General features: G+C 39.9%; 1 protein-coding gene across 1 annotated transcript in view; it reads left to right on the top strand.

Moving 5' to 3' along the window:
- ALK (ALK receptor tyrosine kinase) overlaps positions 1-16,928 on the top strand; it is a gene marked incomplete at both ends in the record, with an annotated part of 301,668 nt that overhangs the window by 140,820 nt on the left and 143,920 nt on the right. Inside the window, one exon of the mRNA XM_084202540.1 lies at positions 240-441. Coding sequence (XP_084058666.1) covers positions 240-441 — 202 coding nt within the window. The remainder of the gene's footprint in view (positions 1-239; positions 442-16,928) is intronic.

The raw sequence follows: 16,928 nt of genomic DNA on the forward strand, positions 1-16,928 counted from the left end.
GGGAGTTAAATCTAAATATAACTTTTATTTTGGACCATTCAGAGGGGAGTTGAAGTGTTGCTTTAATCTTAATAGGTTTAATAGAAAATGGGCAAGCTTTCCAAACTAGTTGGCAAATGAGGTATGGAAGGGCTGCAGAATGGGCTGAGACATAAAACTTGAAAGTATTCATCTGTAATCAAGGAAGCCTTGGGGTTTTTCTAATTGTTAAAGCTTTCCTGTTGCATTCTCTGTTCCAGGTTCTTTTCTGTTTCTCAATGCATCAGAGAGGCCGAGCCCCACCGTCCTGAGCCCTTGGCTGAGGAGCAACAGTGATCAATGTGTAGTTCAAGTGGCCGTGTACAAGCTTTACCAGCAGAGTGGAGAATATATTGCTCGTGTCCATGCCATTGATGAGAGCAGCAGTGAAATCCTGTCAGAGGAGAGCCCAGAGAAACACGGGTGAGTCCCATCCCCTCGTTTGACTCGCAGCTTGAATTGAGAAAAGTCGCTCGACTGTGTGGCAATATAGCCACAAAATGCATGCTGCACATCTGAGGGGAGCAGGACATGCCCCTGAGGAGGTGCTTGTTTTGCATGGCTCTAAAATACTGCAGGAGGGGGAGGTTGGTGCTTATTTTATTATACAAAGCATTAGCACATGTCCAGATCCAGGAAATTGAGTCTTTAAATCAACACCATATTTAATCTCAGTGCTTGCAAGTACAGGTAGAGCATGGATACTCATCCTCAGGTTAAAGCTTTTCTGCTTAATTCTCTCTGTGTGATTGCTTTTTTCTACTTCTTAACCCACATATAATATTGGGCTTAGGATATCTACTGAGTCTTGCAGTTTCATGTGCCTGCATACATTTTCAGTTTTGTCTTCACTTCTGGTTTTTTGCCTATAAAGCTGTTCAGAACTACTGGCAGGGGAGGAAAGCTTTTGATCTTTCAAGGGTGCAACTGTTTGAAATGTTTTATCCTCTTTGTGCAATTAATCTTGATGATGTTTTAATTTGTCAGACTTCCTGTGTATTCTTTTAAATTTTTGTTAGCAGCAAAACAGCAGGAGATGAACACAGTAAATATTTCAAGATGCTGTAGGAGTAGAGTAACTCAGAATTTAATTTGGATATATGTGAGGCTAATGTTCTACCCGCTCTATACACTGACTATTTAAAATTTTTATTTCTTACCTTTGTTGTGAAATGTGTTAAGAAGCATAATTTTTACCAAACATCTCAAATGTTCTTTGTTTTGATGTGATAGATTAGAGAGTTCCTAATGGCAAATCCTGCTGGCTTGTCCTCGTAACAAGTTGTGATTATCTGATTACTGTCTACAGCAAATTCTGTCTCTTCCAGTAGCAAAAGGAGAATGTGCAATAAAAAGCCTTGCAGGAGATAACCTAACTCATAGAAACAGTTTGAATAGTTGTAATTCTCATATAACACATGGCCCATAAAAGTGAGGAGGAGAGCTTGTGTGTGGATCTAGATCATACTTAGTTCCAGCAACATCATCCAAATTGTAAATTGCTGTTGATGTCTGGGGAGAGGTAATTAGAGGAGCCACAGCAGCTGTCTTCCTCCTTAGCACTTTGCAAATGCTGTGTTCTGTGTCACAGCTAATAAACATGCTTTGTGCAAAGTGCCTCCTGCGTTGGCACTGCCTCTGCTCCTTGGCACTCCCAGGGAATATTGCTGTGTGTAAAATGCTCAGCATGGAGGAGCTGTGGCTCGGATCTGTGGGTGGGCAGAACTCCCTGGGAGCACAGGCAAGTGCCAAATGTAAGGAGCCTTGAAGGGAAGGGAACGATTGCTTTAAGTACAGTAACAAATTCCTGCCTTTGCCATCTGCTGGGGATAACATGGATGACTCAGCTGTGTGTTGCAGATGGAGATCCTCACCACAGTAAAGAGGGTTTGTGCTTTTGCAGAAGGTGGCTTTGGTTATAGCCTGACTGTCCCATATGCTTGCCAGAAGTGCAGCTTGCTCCCCAACAGCATCTCTGTGGGGTGTGGAGGGCTAAGGATCTGCCTGTGGCTTTCATAAGTTTGTGTGTTTGACTCCTTGCTACTCCAAGTGCTGGAAAACTCCAGTTGGAGCCACCAGCTGGTTCATTTTCCCCTCCTCCTTTGGTCCTGTCCCTTCACTGCAAGGGGCACTAACTCTCCTCTCAGCTCAGCAGTGCAGAAAAACTCTGCTACTGTGCCCGCATAAATGTCACATGGCGATGGTTAAATAGCTTCTCACAGCCACAGATGAGAAGGTAGCAATTTTTCACCATTTGCCCTGAATCTTCATTGCGGAATTTGAGTCCCCCCTCCTTTGTTTGGAGGGATAATATTAGCTATTCCAGCTCTGATAACAAAACATGTAAATCTCACTTTTTAAAGCATCTTTTTTCCTTTAAATAGGAATCCAGTATAGCTGGTCAAAAGTCAAAAATAATTCAATGGTGTTCTTAAATGAACTAGCAATCCTACAGTGGAAATCTGTTCTGTTCAATATTTTATTTTGTCTTGGAAATTGCAAACAATTGTGTTCTTTTATAATGAGTTCTTTGACCATGCTATAACCAAATAATTTCTAAATTTTTTTAAGGATTTTAGCTCTAGGCACAAAGTAATTGAATTCCCCAATGATGAGTCTGTGCTAGAAATAAAAACACTTTAAAGTTTCACAGCTGACACTTCTTTGATTATTTGTGCTTTATATATTGCTTTGCAAACCAGAGGTGTAAAGTGTGTGACTTTGTATGTGCAGAAGTGAGTCCATGCCGTTGCTTGAGATCAAGCTCATAGCAGGAAAATGTGTTTTATTGAATAAAAAAATGCATACGAAGGGTGATAAAGCAATAAGTTAATTCCAGGGTGGATTTTCTCAGATCTTGAACTATGCACAGCACTAATATCTTTCATTTTTTTCCCCTTTTTAAATTGTATAACCCAAATTACATCTTTTAAGATCTTACAAGGTCTTCACAGTTCACCTACATTTACAAGAGAAAAAAGCAGATGCTGTCAGGTATTACTCTTTCATTCAGGGTGAAACCAGGCAAGCCAAGGTTTTGGATGACAGCACTTGAGGCTGATTTTAAGTAGAATATATGCAAAGCTATGAAATGGTGTTAGGTAAAAACAGCATGGCCCCCAAATATCTATTTGTTACCAGACTATTTGTTACCAGAGCTCACCCATGTTGTCTTTGTGTGTGAATTACTGGGTGGGATTATGCACAAGGACTCAGAGCAGAACTATGGATGTTCTGCTCGCTCCTCTGGTCTCATTTTTTATTAAAAAAACAGCCTGTGGACTAGAGTTGTACGAGTTCCATAATGAGCCAGAGGGGTTGCAGGAATGGTTGTTTGGAAGACGCCTGTTTGTTTTATTTTCTTAGCTGACATATTTCCCTGCAGCTGATGTATTGCATGCAGGAAGGAAGGTGGCTAAGCTAAGATGCATCACGCTGCAGTGGGGTGGGGCAATGGAGCACAGACCAGGAGCAGAATAGCAGAAATGATGGCTGGGAATGGTTTCTGGGAGATGAGCACCAGAGGGGCAAAGGGATACTTGTTTTGTGGTGCACAGAAACTCTGCCAAATGCAGCCATAACTTTGATATATAATATTTACAAGAGAGCTTCCTACTCACAAGGTAACTATGTCCTTGCTTATCAATTCAGCAGAATCGTATACTTTTTAAAATTATCATTAATTTTAAAGAGGAGTAAGGTCTCACTCCAGTTTAACCTGTGGGTTTTGGAACACCTTTGGTCAGGCCTTCCTAACTTAACTCCTGAACAATCAGTAGGACTCCTCTGTGGGGAACAGTACATCCCTGTGTTCTATCAGAGTTAGTTTTGTTGCATGGCAGTGTTAGTAGCTGCTCTGAGTCTGTGGATGTTTCTGATGTGGTTAGTCTGTTCTGACATCTCTTGCAGTGCTGTTGGGTTTTACAAGCGCCCGCAGATGATACAGGGAGAGAAGCAGTGCACTGCTATTGATCCTTTGTAATGGCAAAAGAGTTGTTAGAATTCCTGCCATGCAGCACAGCACTCTGATTTATCTCAAATGACACCAGATGTGGCTACTATCGTTTGCTGTTTTTCTGTTCCCATGGTGCTGTATTCAATCCTTTCTTGCTATTTAATGGGGCTCCCATTTTCTATTTCTGTAGGTGAGGAGACATCAAGTATGTTCATGCTACGTTTTGGTAATTTAGCAAAGCAGAATTGCTGCCACAATTTGAATGTTGACTTCTGGGTGCTTGTCAGACTGTCACTGTGGCCACTGATTTAATTTCATCTCTCATCTTTTTTTTTTCCCATGTGTTACATTTATAATTATAAAGCAAGTAAGATTTTAGTGTGCTTAGTAGAGTGGAGAGAACACAAAGGAAATCAAGGAAATCTTGTCAGCAAGGCAAGAGTTTGTAACAAAGGATTGATTTTAATTTCTTTTGATCTGTGTATTTTGGAGAAATTAGAATTGGGCAAGGACAAAATTATCATGGTTCATTTTAATTATCATTATTACTTTACACCTCTACTTGCACTATCGGTGGTGAACTGCAGTATTATATACTATATATCAAGCCAAACTTTTTTTAAGAACATAGCAAATGACACCTAATTTCAATGTGGTCTTTTATTGTTGACCTCCCTCCTCACCAAGCTTGAGATTGACCTGAAGACTTTTGTGTAAATATGTGAAGTTGAAGGTGTTTCTTAAATAAAACATGAAATGTGAACATGCATGCATGAGAAAGGAAGTCATAAAACACTCCTACTTCACACAGCCAGTGTGTGAAGTATGTGTTTGAATACTGGTGCACAGAGCACTTCCAACAGAGAAAGTTCACCTGGTACTGAAGGCTGCTGCAAATCATAATAGGCTATTCCCTTTCTGGCATCTACAACTTCACTTAAGATTGATTGCATTGATAGATGTCAAGGAAAATATATGAAGGAATCAGTAGCATCTGTCACATTTGACCTTGGGGCTCGAATTCTGAAGGTTATTTCTTGTACTAGTCTTGTTCATTTTCTTTCTTTCTTACCAGTAGCTTCTGTAGCCTGTCTCAGAGACCAGGGACTTGATAGAAGGAATTTTTTTTTTGTTAGTTTGATATTATTTTTGTGATGATGGGGAATGTTTGTTTGGTGTTCTTCCCCTTCTTGAAAAACTTCACTAAATTCAAATCTTTGTTTTGCAAATGCCTGGGCTAAGACATAAAAAGAATGAGGACCAACATCTTAGTGTGTATTTGGGGCATTTAAACTTATTTTTAAGCATCAAAATATGTCTTAAAATTTACAGGATATTTTTAGTCTGGGAGAATTCTAAATCTGGAGTTTAAGTGATTCAGCTCAAACTATGCATTTGAGAAATTCAGGTAATCCAGGAAAATAATTTGGATTTATGGATTCCTTAGAAACTAAGCACTCTCACCCTGATGGCCAGGCACCACTAATCCTTAATTTTAGAGAGATAACTTGAATAGTTCTAGACAGAAAATCAGCACTTAAACTTTTTCTGTGCTATTACCCACTAACAACTTTTAGCCCCTTTCAGTCTGTGAAATTAAGTGCAAAGGAAGGAAAAAAAAGGGGAAAGAAAAGTAAAGACAAAGTTGGTGTTACTTTTCCCCCTTCCCTTTTCAAAGGGTACTGCACTCAATACCTAGGAAGAATCAGTTTGATATCTTTGATAGCAAATGCTTGCATGTGGAAAAGAGATTTTCTTCTCTACCTAAGAAACCTTTGGTTCTTCCAGTAGGTTTTTCCAGGTTCTTCAAGCGTAGACCTGAGGAAAGCTTTAACCCTGTTGGTCATGGCACCTTGAGGAGTTTGTTGCTGTTTAGTTTTTGGTTTGTGCAGCATCACAGAGTCAGTTAGGCTGGAAAAGACCCCAGAGATGGTGGAGTCCAACCTTTGTCCAAACACCACCATGTGTGTCAACTGCACCATGGCAGCAAGCGCTGCGTCCATTGTTTTCTTAATCATCTCCAGAGATGGTGCCTCCACCACCTCCCTGGACAGCCCATTCCAATGTCTAGTCATCCTTCCTATGGAGGAATTCCTCATAATCTCCAGCCTTAGCCTCTCCTGGTGCAGCTTGAGACTGTGTCCTCATTGCTGGTTGCCTGGGAGAGTGACACCCACCTGGCTACCCCCTCCTTTCAGGGGGATGTAGAGAGTGATAAGGTCTGCCCTAAACCTCCTTTTCTCCAGGCTAAGCACCCCAGCTCCCTCAGCTGCTCCCCACAGGACTGGTGCTCCAGACTCTTCCCCAGCTCCGTTGTCCTTCCCTAGCACCTTTAAAACTTCTGTTTTAAAAGTCTTGGTGGTTTTGCTGCTGCTGAAGTGCTTTATTATTACTTGAAATAAACATGGCTCCTTTTGGAGATTTTTTTTGCTTTAGAGCATGCCCTATTTTTCCACGCAGCCTCAGGGCAACAAAGCAGTGTCTTCAAAGGGCTCCAGAAAGGTTTGCTGTGTTGTCAGTTGAGATTGGGCTGTAGCACCTTATTTCTTCTTGCATCTATATGGAAGTGAACTTTTTATTACAATTAATGATATATTAATATTACCAGAAACTGAATTTTGAGTGCCATTCACTATTGTGGCAGATCATATTGTGAAGGAAAAATATCCTATGACCTCTTGGACCAACCAAAGCTAACTGACTTAATTCAGTAGTGAGTAATTGCAATTACTTTTTTTAACAGTCAATCACAGTCCCAATCAAACTGATGAAAAATCAGTTTGGGGCAATGTGGGGGGAAAGTGCTCTTTCTTTTCTTGCAATATTTGTTCTCAGACAGTTATTAGCTGGCAGTGCTGCCTTTTATTGATGTCTGCCAGATTCATGCAAATGGGAAGATCAAAGCTGTGTAGTATACCTCCAATAACAATGATGAAACAGGATGCAGGATGTAATTCTAAAGTTGAAATAAAGTAGAAAATGAGAAATGTGTGTCAAACATGAAAATTTTGCTTACAACTGAAGCACATTACTTACTATGTAGAGAATGGGGAAAAAGAAAACAGAAGTGTATTCAGGGTAAGAGCTTACTTTTTACCAAGTGGAATAGGATTTTCAGCTGCTTTGAGCATAGTGCTGAACACACTGTAGTGTAGGAGGACTGGGGTGGGAAGCTGGATTCCCCAGTACGCCTTTGCACCAAGATCCTCGTGGCTTCCCAAATAATCACAGGACCTATTGGTGCCCTTCAACCCTGGGAGCTACTTCTGTGCAAAAAAACCTCAGTCTGGTGCATCTGACTGTAGAAATGATGCCAAACTGGCCACACAAAGAGAGTTCAGCCATCCTTTGTTTGCCTGGTTTGGATATTTGTTCTTTGAAACCAAAAATTCCCTAATATAAATAATTTCTTACAGGGCTAAAACAATTTCCTCAGACCACTCTAAGCAACCTAATCCAACTCTTATACTGTCTAAAGCTTGGGCACAAAAATTTGTCATTTTAAACTTTTGCACCTTGTATCCTTCAGAATCATTTTCAGGTTTCTCTTCTCTGGCTGTTATGCTATTCTCACTTTCCAAAGTATGGGCTGGCTTTTTTCCCCCCATTCTCTCATTCTTGTTTCCTTGTTTTATAGATCTTGTGTTTTCTTCTCTACACAAAGGCTTCTACTTCAATTTTTTAAAGTCATCCCAAACTAATCTTCACAACCTCATGTTGATGTTAGTCCATGCTGCACTTCCTATCAGTTTGGACATGTCAGGATGAATTGAGTTTTGATAAAACCTAAACAAGCAAACCACCTGTCACCCCCCACCCAGCCTCCTCTCCCAAGCCTGCACAAACACTTCAGTTTGTCATCTTTTTCTTTGTTTAGGTGTGTCCTTTCTGCTATAGGAAAGTGCAACAGTCTTTTTAGGATCCTTTGCTGTGTCCAATATCTTTGCCCATAGCAAAATGCTTCTGACATCTGTTTCCAGACACTGGGCAATTAATATTGCCAGCCTTGTTTCTGGTTATTTTTCCACTCCCCTCCAGCCAAGCTCTCTGTCATTCTGCTGTTGGCCAAGTTTTATAACAAACCTGTGGTATAATTGCTTTCTGTATCTCCTACTTACTTTTGACCTTAAAATCCATCTGAGTTGTGTGCAACCTCCTCTGTGGCTGTCGCATTTTGGAGCATGGCTTTGTCATTGTGTGCAATTTCCTTGGGGCTTTCCCTGCTAATGCTTCAGAATCTCCTTCTTATCTGAGGCAAATCTACCCTGCTGTAGGAAGTACTGTAGAAGATTTACCAGGTAATATTCCTGCTTTCAATTTCAGAGAGAAATTAACTAGGTGCTGATAACTTTGCAAGACTTTAAAATCGTGTCCTTGACCCATCCACCTGCAAAAAGTGTTCCTCTAGTGGGAATGCAGTTGATTCTGCATTCTAAGTCAGGTGTTTGGCTATCCCCCAGAAATTCTCAGTGGTGTTCCATGACTTAGAGCACAGGGTTCAAGTTATGTGGGGTAGCTTTGGACCCTCATTTTAAAGAGCACTGTCTATATTGCTGCTCACCAAAAATGTTGCCTATAATTCTCAAGTGCTGGTAAATTGTGTGTTTTCCACACAAGAAAAAAAGAAAGCTCTGATAAACTTGACCTCTAACTTACAATTTGCTTCTGCATATTAAAAAAATCAAAGGCTTATTCAACAGGAATTAAGAAGCTAATTCTCAATTCCCACATGGGAAATTGAATGAAGGCTTAGTAATTATTTAGATTCTGATGTGTGCTGCAGTGGCAGAGGCAGCAGCTTGAAATGCTTTTCAGTGGTTGAGGAAAGCACTGCATGACTTTGCACAGGGATACAGTGAGGACTGAGCTGTATGACACCAATGTGAAGCACTTTGCAGAGCTTTTAATTTAAAAGTCATGTACTGCTATTTGTTAAATAGTACTGCTCCTGCCAGAAAGCATTCTTCTGTCAAATATCTACCTTTGTTTTGTTTTGAATTTTACTGCTTTCTATAGCACACCTCTAGTACAGTAGAAATTATATTCCTTTAATATTTTCCAGAGCTCTTTTTTGTACTAGCAGGGCAAACCATTACTGTCAGCAGCTACTCTAGCAAAAATATGGGGTTTGGGGTTTGCACCAACACCAAAGGCACAGGTTTCAGACAGCTTGTCAGATCTATTTTAAACAGTGCTTGAATCAGGTTACTTCTTCACTTGTACACTTTTGTAGAAGGCTTTCCCTGCACTGTGATGATTGTTCTTCATTATAGGGAAGCCATGAACATTCATGGCTTGCTCAGTAGCATTTTGGTATCTTGTCTAGAGAACATTCCTCTGCACCACATTTGGAAGTGCTGAACTTTTAATTTTTTTCCTTTTTTCCTCAAAGGGTTGTGTTCATGTGCTTTACTTTATAGACATTGAGTTCTCTGAGTCATCAAGAACAGTTGCCAGCTTTTTATAAACATCAATCCATAACCTTATGGTATTTGTTGTGTCTTAGATCAGGCAGACTAAATATGATTTTCTGTTGGGAATAGCAGCAATGAAGTTTTTCTGTTGAATGTAATTGGAGCTTTTCTTGATCATCCCTGGCTTGATGTGCCATTTGTGATGATGGATTGAGGCCACAAAGATACAAAATAAAGTTCCTTTGGACAAGGAAAAGATATTCCGAGCTGGGACTTGAACCTGCAGCACGTCTGTCTTCCTTGGTGAACTTCACATGAGGAAAAGATTGCAGAAGATTGGCACAAGTCTAAATTTTTCACAAGGCAATGAAGTTTTTATGACTCTGCTTTATCTAGCAAGGAATACAAGCAGTAGAATAAATGAGACAAAGTCAACAGCCTCTCGTATTCAGATCAGTGACCAGCTGTTATGATGCCTTTATAATAGAACAAAATTACACTAAGGGGGAGATTTTTATCAAAATATTTGCATTGATATACTTTTTAATAAGGAACCAAATAATCTGCTTTTCTTCAGCAGAAGAAAATTCCAAAGCTTAGAAGTTTCCCTGTGCAGTGTGCTTGCTCAGAGATGTTAAGATAATTTTAGTGAGATAATTGTTGTCGGTACATTAAGTGCAGTGGACGACCTGATTATTTTTAGGATGTTAAACATCCTAAGAGTGCCTAGCTAACTTTACTGCCACACCAGAAAATAAAACCATGAGATGATCTGTCTGGATATTGTCTTGGTTTAAATGTGTTCTCAAGTCTAGCAGCTGGGGTTTTCCTTTGCATCTCTGCTCCTTTCTCCTCTAAATGCCTGTCTTTCAGGAGGCTGTGGCTGGGGAAGTGTGGGCTAGTGCTTTTGACACCTCAGAACCACAGCAAAACCATGATGATTGCAATTTGTTATTATTTCATGCCAGATGAGCTGTTGAGAGGCTCATTTCTTAAAGGCCTCTAGATTACATCTGACACGAGCTGATTTCCCTTTTTTATAAAGTCTCTTGTCTGGGAGCTTGGGCTCCTTTCATTCCTTTAGGCAATTTCTCCAGGTCAAAGCTGGGGACATGTATGTGGTCTCTTTGAAAGGGCATTGACTGCTCTTAGTTTCTGTTTTAGATGGAGCATTCTGATTGCTGGTATCAAGGCAGTTACAGCTGTCAGTAAAACAGCTGCTCTCAGGCAATGAGAGATGCCATCAATGTTTATCAACATCAGACCACTAACAATGTAGTACTTTTTTCAGGAACGTCTTGCTTTCTTTTTACTTAGTACCTTCCACAACTATTCTAGTACAAAAGGGAGAAAAAATATCCTATGGAATTTTACTGACCTCTTTCCTTAATAATTCAAAAATGGAGAGATTGGTGTGGTATTGGCTGATAGAATTTCTGTCTTCCCATCAGCTCTTTTATCTATTCTTGATATTCCCAGGGATCACTTCTCCCCTCTTCCCTCTATCTCAACACTTTTCCCTTCTAGTTTTGTATTCCAGGCTCTTCTTCTCAAAAGGTTTCCAAACCCTCAATAGATCTCATTTTCTCCCTCATTTCATCTTCATTCCCTCTCTCTTGCTCTTGTCCTACTTGTCTTTGACTTGGCTATATTTCTTCATCCCAAATTCTGGGCCCAAAAGCTGGGGGGAGTATCATGATTTAACTGTGAAGAAAATTAACTCTATCCCAGCCCAAACCAGTCTAGGGAGGCACTGAGCAGCTGATTTTGTGTGCCCAGCTCTGGTACTGCCTGCTGCAGCCCAGAGTGTTCAATGGACACTCTCCCTTGTGCAATTCAGCTGCTGCTTGTGTAGGAATATCTCTGCTGAGAGGGCACAAGTATCAGCTTTTTAGAGCTTGCAAACTGGCCTCAGTGAGGTGAATTTTCACAGCAACAGCCATGTAAATAAAGCAAGTGATTCTATAGCTCTCCAGAAATTCTTTCATCAAGTGGTCTGAAGGACTCTTAATAACACTAACACCCAGCTGAAGGAGGTGGCTCTGTACTGATGGACACAGTCAAGCATTAAGGTGTTCTAGCAGGTCATTAGTGAGCTTGGTATTCAGTAGATGTGTGACTGAGTGGTGCTGCATTTATGGTATTTTTTACTAGAAAGAGGGCAGGTTTTGATGTAGAGAGATAATGTTGATGTCTGGGTTTTCAGAGTCAAAGGAATTGATTCCTGTGGAGATTTTAATGTGTATCTTCTCTGCCTCATTTTAGTGGCCCAACACTGTTTGGAGACTGGGCTTTAATGCACTGAATTTCAGCATAAGCACAAAATCTAACTTTTGCATTTGTTGCAATGCAGAAACATTTGTAGGGGCAAAGGTAAGAGGAAGAAATAATTGTTCATAGGCTGGGACTATTCTAGCTCTGCATCTGTCCCTGAGTCCTCATCATGAGCTGCACTTGGCAGATACATTTCTACCCTCCATGGGGATGTACTCTTTCTTTCCATCTTCTCTTCTCTGTGCCCCTCTCAGCTCTCCTCAGTGCATCAATACTCCCCATTCCTGAGATATGGATGCCTGATTTGTGTCCGTCTAACTAAATTGTGAACATTTTTTTTCTGCAAATTAATCACTACCCCATCCCAATTTCATGTGCCTTTGATGCCTGGTTTTAATTGCCTGAAAGTAGAAAGCTTCAATGAGCAGAAAAATTAAAATTGCAAAATCCTGATGGCTTTTTGTAGTTGAGTTATTTGCCTCCAACATCAACTTGAAGAGTATGTTTTTCGCTTGGCTTTTTCCTTTTTTTTTTCCTTGAGTGAGTGAATGTCTTATTAGCTTTTCATTTTTGACAGAGCCTCAGGCTTAACTGCAATGGATAGACAACATTTTAGCTCCAGAACATGAAACAGGTTCTTTGCTCCTAGATTCTGAAAGAGATCTTGCCAAGTCAGTGAAAAAAACTCTCCCCTTCTTTTGAAGCAGGGCTTGACTTAGGAACAAAAACTGTTCTTTCAAAAGATTTAAATCCTTAATATATAGCAGAGTTTCAGGGATTTCATGAAGGGAATAAAAGTGGGAATGAAGCACATTGTGTCCAGCTGAAAAACCAGAAATGATTTAGAACAATTGCATGATCTTTTATTCAGAAAATGTGTCTTCCATGAAATCAGGACTTTTCCCATGAAAAAACGGGGTGTTTTTTCCATGTTGGTTTCTTGGACTGGCCCCAAATGCCTTCTTAGCTCTCTGCTCAGGATTACAGTGGCTGTCATTTTGCTGCCTGAGTTCACACACAGCAAAGTTTGTCCTTTTTCCCAGGGATTGTTCTTTATTCCTGTGAGACAGCACGTCTTCTCCAGGCGCTCTGTGGCATGTCATGCAAGTGACATGACTTGCAGAGCATCATCAGAATGCTGCTGGGAAAACTCTTTCCACAAGGAATCATAGCACTGGAGTGTCTTTCTGTCAGTGCTGCACAGCAGCATGGCTACATAAGAGAGTGAAGCTGAATGATGAATCTACTCAGACAAACATTGCAGGTCACATATTTAAAGTAAAGCATACTGATGAATTAATATCTTTATTTTTGTTTACTTTAAAGATGACAAAAGTGTGCTCCTACTTTACCAACTGTTTGGTCTTACAGAATTTAATGAAGTGTAATAGCAGAGCTGAAGGGCCCCATGTTTTGTCAGACTGAAGACTAAAGTTACTTTGTGAAGAAAAGTCCCCCTGGTGTAGAACAAGTTAATTAGTTATTGAGTGGAAAACAAGCTGTCTGTCACATTGCTAAATTTCATATCTGAAATTTGTTGCCTTTTATCCACTTGGGTTTTTTTTCCTAGAATAGATATAACTGTTTTTCCCAGTATTGACTTTTTCTTAATCACTTCTTGTAGTCTTCTGTAATAATTTATGCCATGATCATGCTCAGCTATTATCTGCTGGCTGATAATAGAGTTTGTTTTACAAACAGCATTCATTGTAATGTAACTGTTCAGTACTGGCACAGCAAGCCATGGTAATAAATTCTGCAGGTTAATGTCATTCTTTGCTTAGCTTTTCCTCAGTTATCCATCAGAAAGTATTTTATTTTCTGTTCCTTGCCTGTGACAGCCCCAGTGAGAGTTATTTGGATTAGTGATTTTTTCAGCATTTAGGTGTAAAACTGATTTTCATACCTTTTACTTCTGAAACGTATTTTAAATGTCCTATTGGAAAGTTCAGGATGTTCTTGAGAGGGGCAAAGACAGAGCCTGTATTGTCTGTCTTTTTACCCTTTTTGACCATAATAGTTATTTAGAGTTGAAGATCCGCAGGTTGCCTTTGGAAGTAAGAAAAGTTGGCAGTGATACCAAAGGTTTGGATCATCCTGTTGATTTGAAAGTCTTGTGTTCCTGAAAATGAGAGATGCCAAACCCCACAAAACACCTGTGTTCACAGCTCATGTGGCCCAAAAGCCTCTTAGTCTTGTTTCTTAGGGCCACTCTCAGTTCTTACTGAGCTCTGTCTGATGTTTACTCTTTTCTGAATATGGTGTTCCTGGGTTTCTCCCTTGTTGTCTCTCCCTCATATATGCATTATACCATAAACAGGAACTAGCCTTTTCTCTCCCATTTACTAAAAATTACTTTTTTTCTCTCTCTCTTTTTTGCTTGATGTTATGAAGAAATGAGGGGTTTTTGGTTTATGCACTGGCATTGCCTATGTAGGTAGTTTGTGCGTGTGAAAGAGTTTGTGTGTTGAGTGTGACACGGTACATTCTTAATCCTTCATCCTGGAATGACTGCTGAAGGTTGGCTTTGGGGATCCTTATTCCCTCTTGGAAAAGCCTTCGTTGTTATGCTAGTCTCATCCATCTTTTAGGGAATGCAGGTATAAAATTATTTGATGCATAAGCTCAATATGTTTTCTACCACGAAAGGAGAAGGAAGGGAGGGGTGTGTTCCTCCAGCTCATTTATCAGAAATAGAATGAGAAATTGTAACAACTTCCCAGTCATTTACAATTTGCTCTAAAGTAAATCTGTCTAAATATTAGTGCACTGCTGATAGTAAAAAAAAACAAAACAAAAAAACAAAGCAGGGGGTGAGGGGCTGGGCAGGAAAAGAACCTTGTCATTAGCTTGTCCCATGCTGTACATGGTAGACCAAAGATATATGTGCTGTGGCATCTCTGTAATGAAAACTTGAGCAATAAAAATAGTTTCTGCCATGTTCTGGAACAAGGAACTCCCTGAGGAAACACATTAACAGTATTTCACATTACAAATTATTATTGCATATTCAGCTATTGTTTCAAATGAGAATTGTGTGTATTACAGGGCAAGTGAAGGAAGATAAAGTTAGTGTTTCTTCTGTAAGCAGAATTAAGATTTTGTGCATCTGGCTATGTCAGTTCTGGCCTATAAATTTAAGTTAATTCTTTAACAGAAAAATGAGTTTCTTGTACCTAGGATGCTTGATGGACTTACACATATTGTTTAGGATAAACTGGTGGTGGCTGAACATGTGAATCTCTTCACTTTCACTGTGCTTAGACAGAATAAGTATTGTAGTGTGAAAATGAGACTTGTTGGATGTGACATGTTGAATGTAAAGACATCATGTCACAGAGGATGAATATTACCAAATAACAGTATTTTGTGCAAAGAGTGTGTTTTCTGCCATGCCTACAATTTTTTAATTAATTAAATGGTTTGTTTCATAGACTCCACTCTCTCCACTCAGGACAGTGTGTTTTTGGAAAGCTGATCATCTTCATTACCTGCTTACTTTCTAATTAATTGTATGACCTTGCACAGGAGGTCACAGTTGTCTTCACAACAATTTGGAAGAAATTTTAAAACCTCACTGAGGGTTTCTATATTAACATGTTGCCAGCAGAAAGCTAGTTGTTAGAATGCTGGTTTTTCTCCTCCCCTAGCCTCCATTCTAGAGGAAGAATGTTCCTACTTCTTCTACCCTTTGTGGTGCCAGGAAACAGCCTCCAGCCCTTCTCTGAGTTGTGTGTTGTTGGCTCTGACTGCATAGTTCAGCTTCCATTTTCTGATTTGTGAACGATGTGATTGATACGTACTTGCACTTTGAAATTTAACTCCAAGTAAAAGAGAGAGAGAGAAAAAATATTTTTATTGGTACATTATTTTCTGGGTGGAAATTGAAAAGTGCTGGAGACAACAGTGACTCCAGACATAACTCTTTGTTTGCCCTATTAAGTATCAGAAAACTGAATCTAGGGAGAGCTGGGTCCTATTTCCAATTTCTGCATTAGCTTATGTAAAAGGTAGGAGAAAGAAGTGGTGTTTTGTTTTTTTTTATGGTCCTTCAGTTTGCTGTGAAGCTGGCCTGAGATTAAATGGGGTGAAGGGAGCCCCTGTACACTTTGACCAATCACTCCCAACTTGGAGAGGAGAGCCAGGCTGGTGTTAGCAGAAACCAAGAGAAGCAAACCAATGTGTGCAGAAAACATTGATTTCATTCTAGTGTTATAATTACTGCTTTCTGGAGACACAGCAGTGTCTTACCCTGCTCACCTTTGCTGTGGGATGCTGGATGTAGCTGCCTTGGAGGAGGCCCCAAAGGAGCATTGCATAAAGCTACCATTTTTAATCTCATGTACTGCTCATATTTGTGTTTTAATGATGCTGCATCAAGACAGTAGGATGTCTAATCCATATCAGCAATGCATTTATATTTACATTAAACTCATGCTAACAGTATCATTAACTTCTTAGAGATATTATAGCATAGCCTTATGAGTGTACTTTCAAAATGCTTCTTGTTGAAAGAAATTTGTGAAGTACTTTATTGCTAGCCAGAAATGGCTCTAGCAAACCAGGGAAAGGCTTTCTAATGAAATGGAAGTAGTTAAGTTCCCTTTTTCTTCCACTGAGATTGCAAGCCTCAGTGGCACCCACAGATATCCTGCCTCTGTACTCAAAATGACAGCGAGCTGCTTTCCTCCTTTACAAGTGCCTGGCAGAGGATCTGAGCCACTCCATTTACTTGCAGTCCCACATGCTGTCAGGATACCAGCCTGGAAAGTTCTGGGAGGTGAGAGTGAGGCACTGGTGCAGAATGAGTAACTGAAGTGTTGATTTGCCATGAAGTTGCCCATCTGAGGAAGGTTAATCTTGCAGCTCAGGTGTGGATGAGGGCATCTTCATTAACACTGCACTGAAGATATGCTGTGACAAAACGATGTAATTTTGTAGAGGGAACGTGACTGGCCAATATATCATTTACAGTATGTTACACAGTGCTTATCAGTGTCCAGCTGACTAGAAATAAAGTAGCTCAACTGAGAAGATAATATAAAAGGTTTTTTTGCATTTTCTCCTTCATCTTCTTCTCTATTTCTAGTGTTCACAAGTTATGTTTTTCCTGTGGTGTTCATAATTCCTAAGGAACAAGAGAGATGAAAGTGGGGCTTTTAGGAATACTGTGTTGTATCTTAGAATTTCTCTTCCATGACCATTTGTAGTAGTAAATGTGTCTATAATGATATTTGCAGGAAACACATGGAGCAGGTACAGTCTGA

Source organism: Fringilla coelebs (assembly GCF_963513975.1).
Source record: "Fringilla coelebs genome assembly, chromosome: 3".
Taxonomy (NCBI): domain Eukaryota; kingdom Metazoa; phylum Chordata; class Aves; order Passeriformes; family Fringillidae; genus Fringilla; species Fringilla coelebs.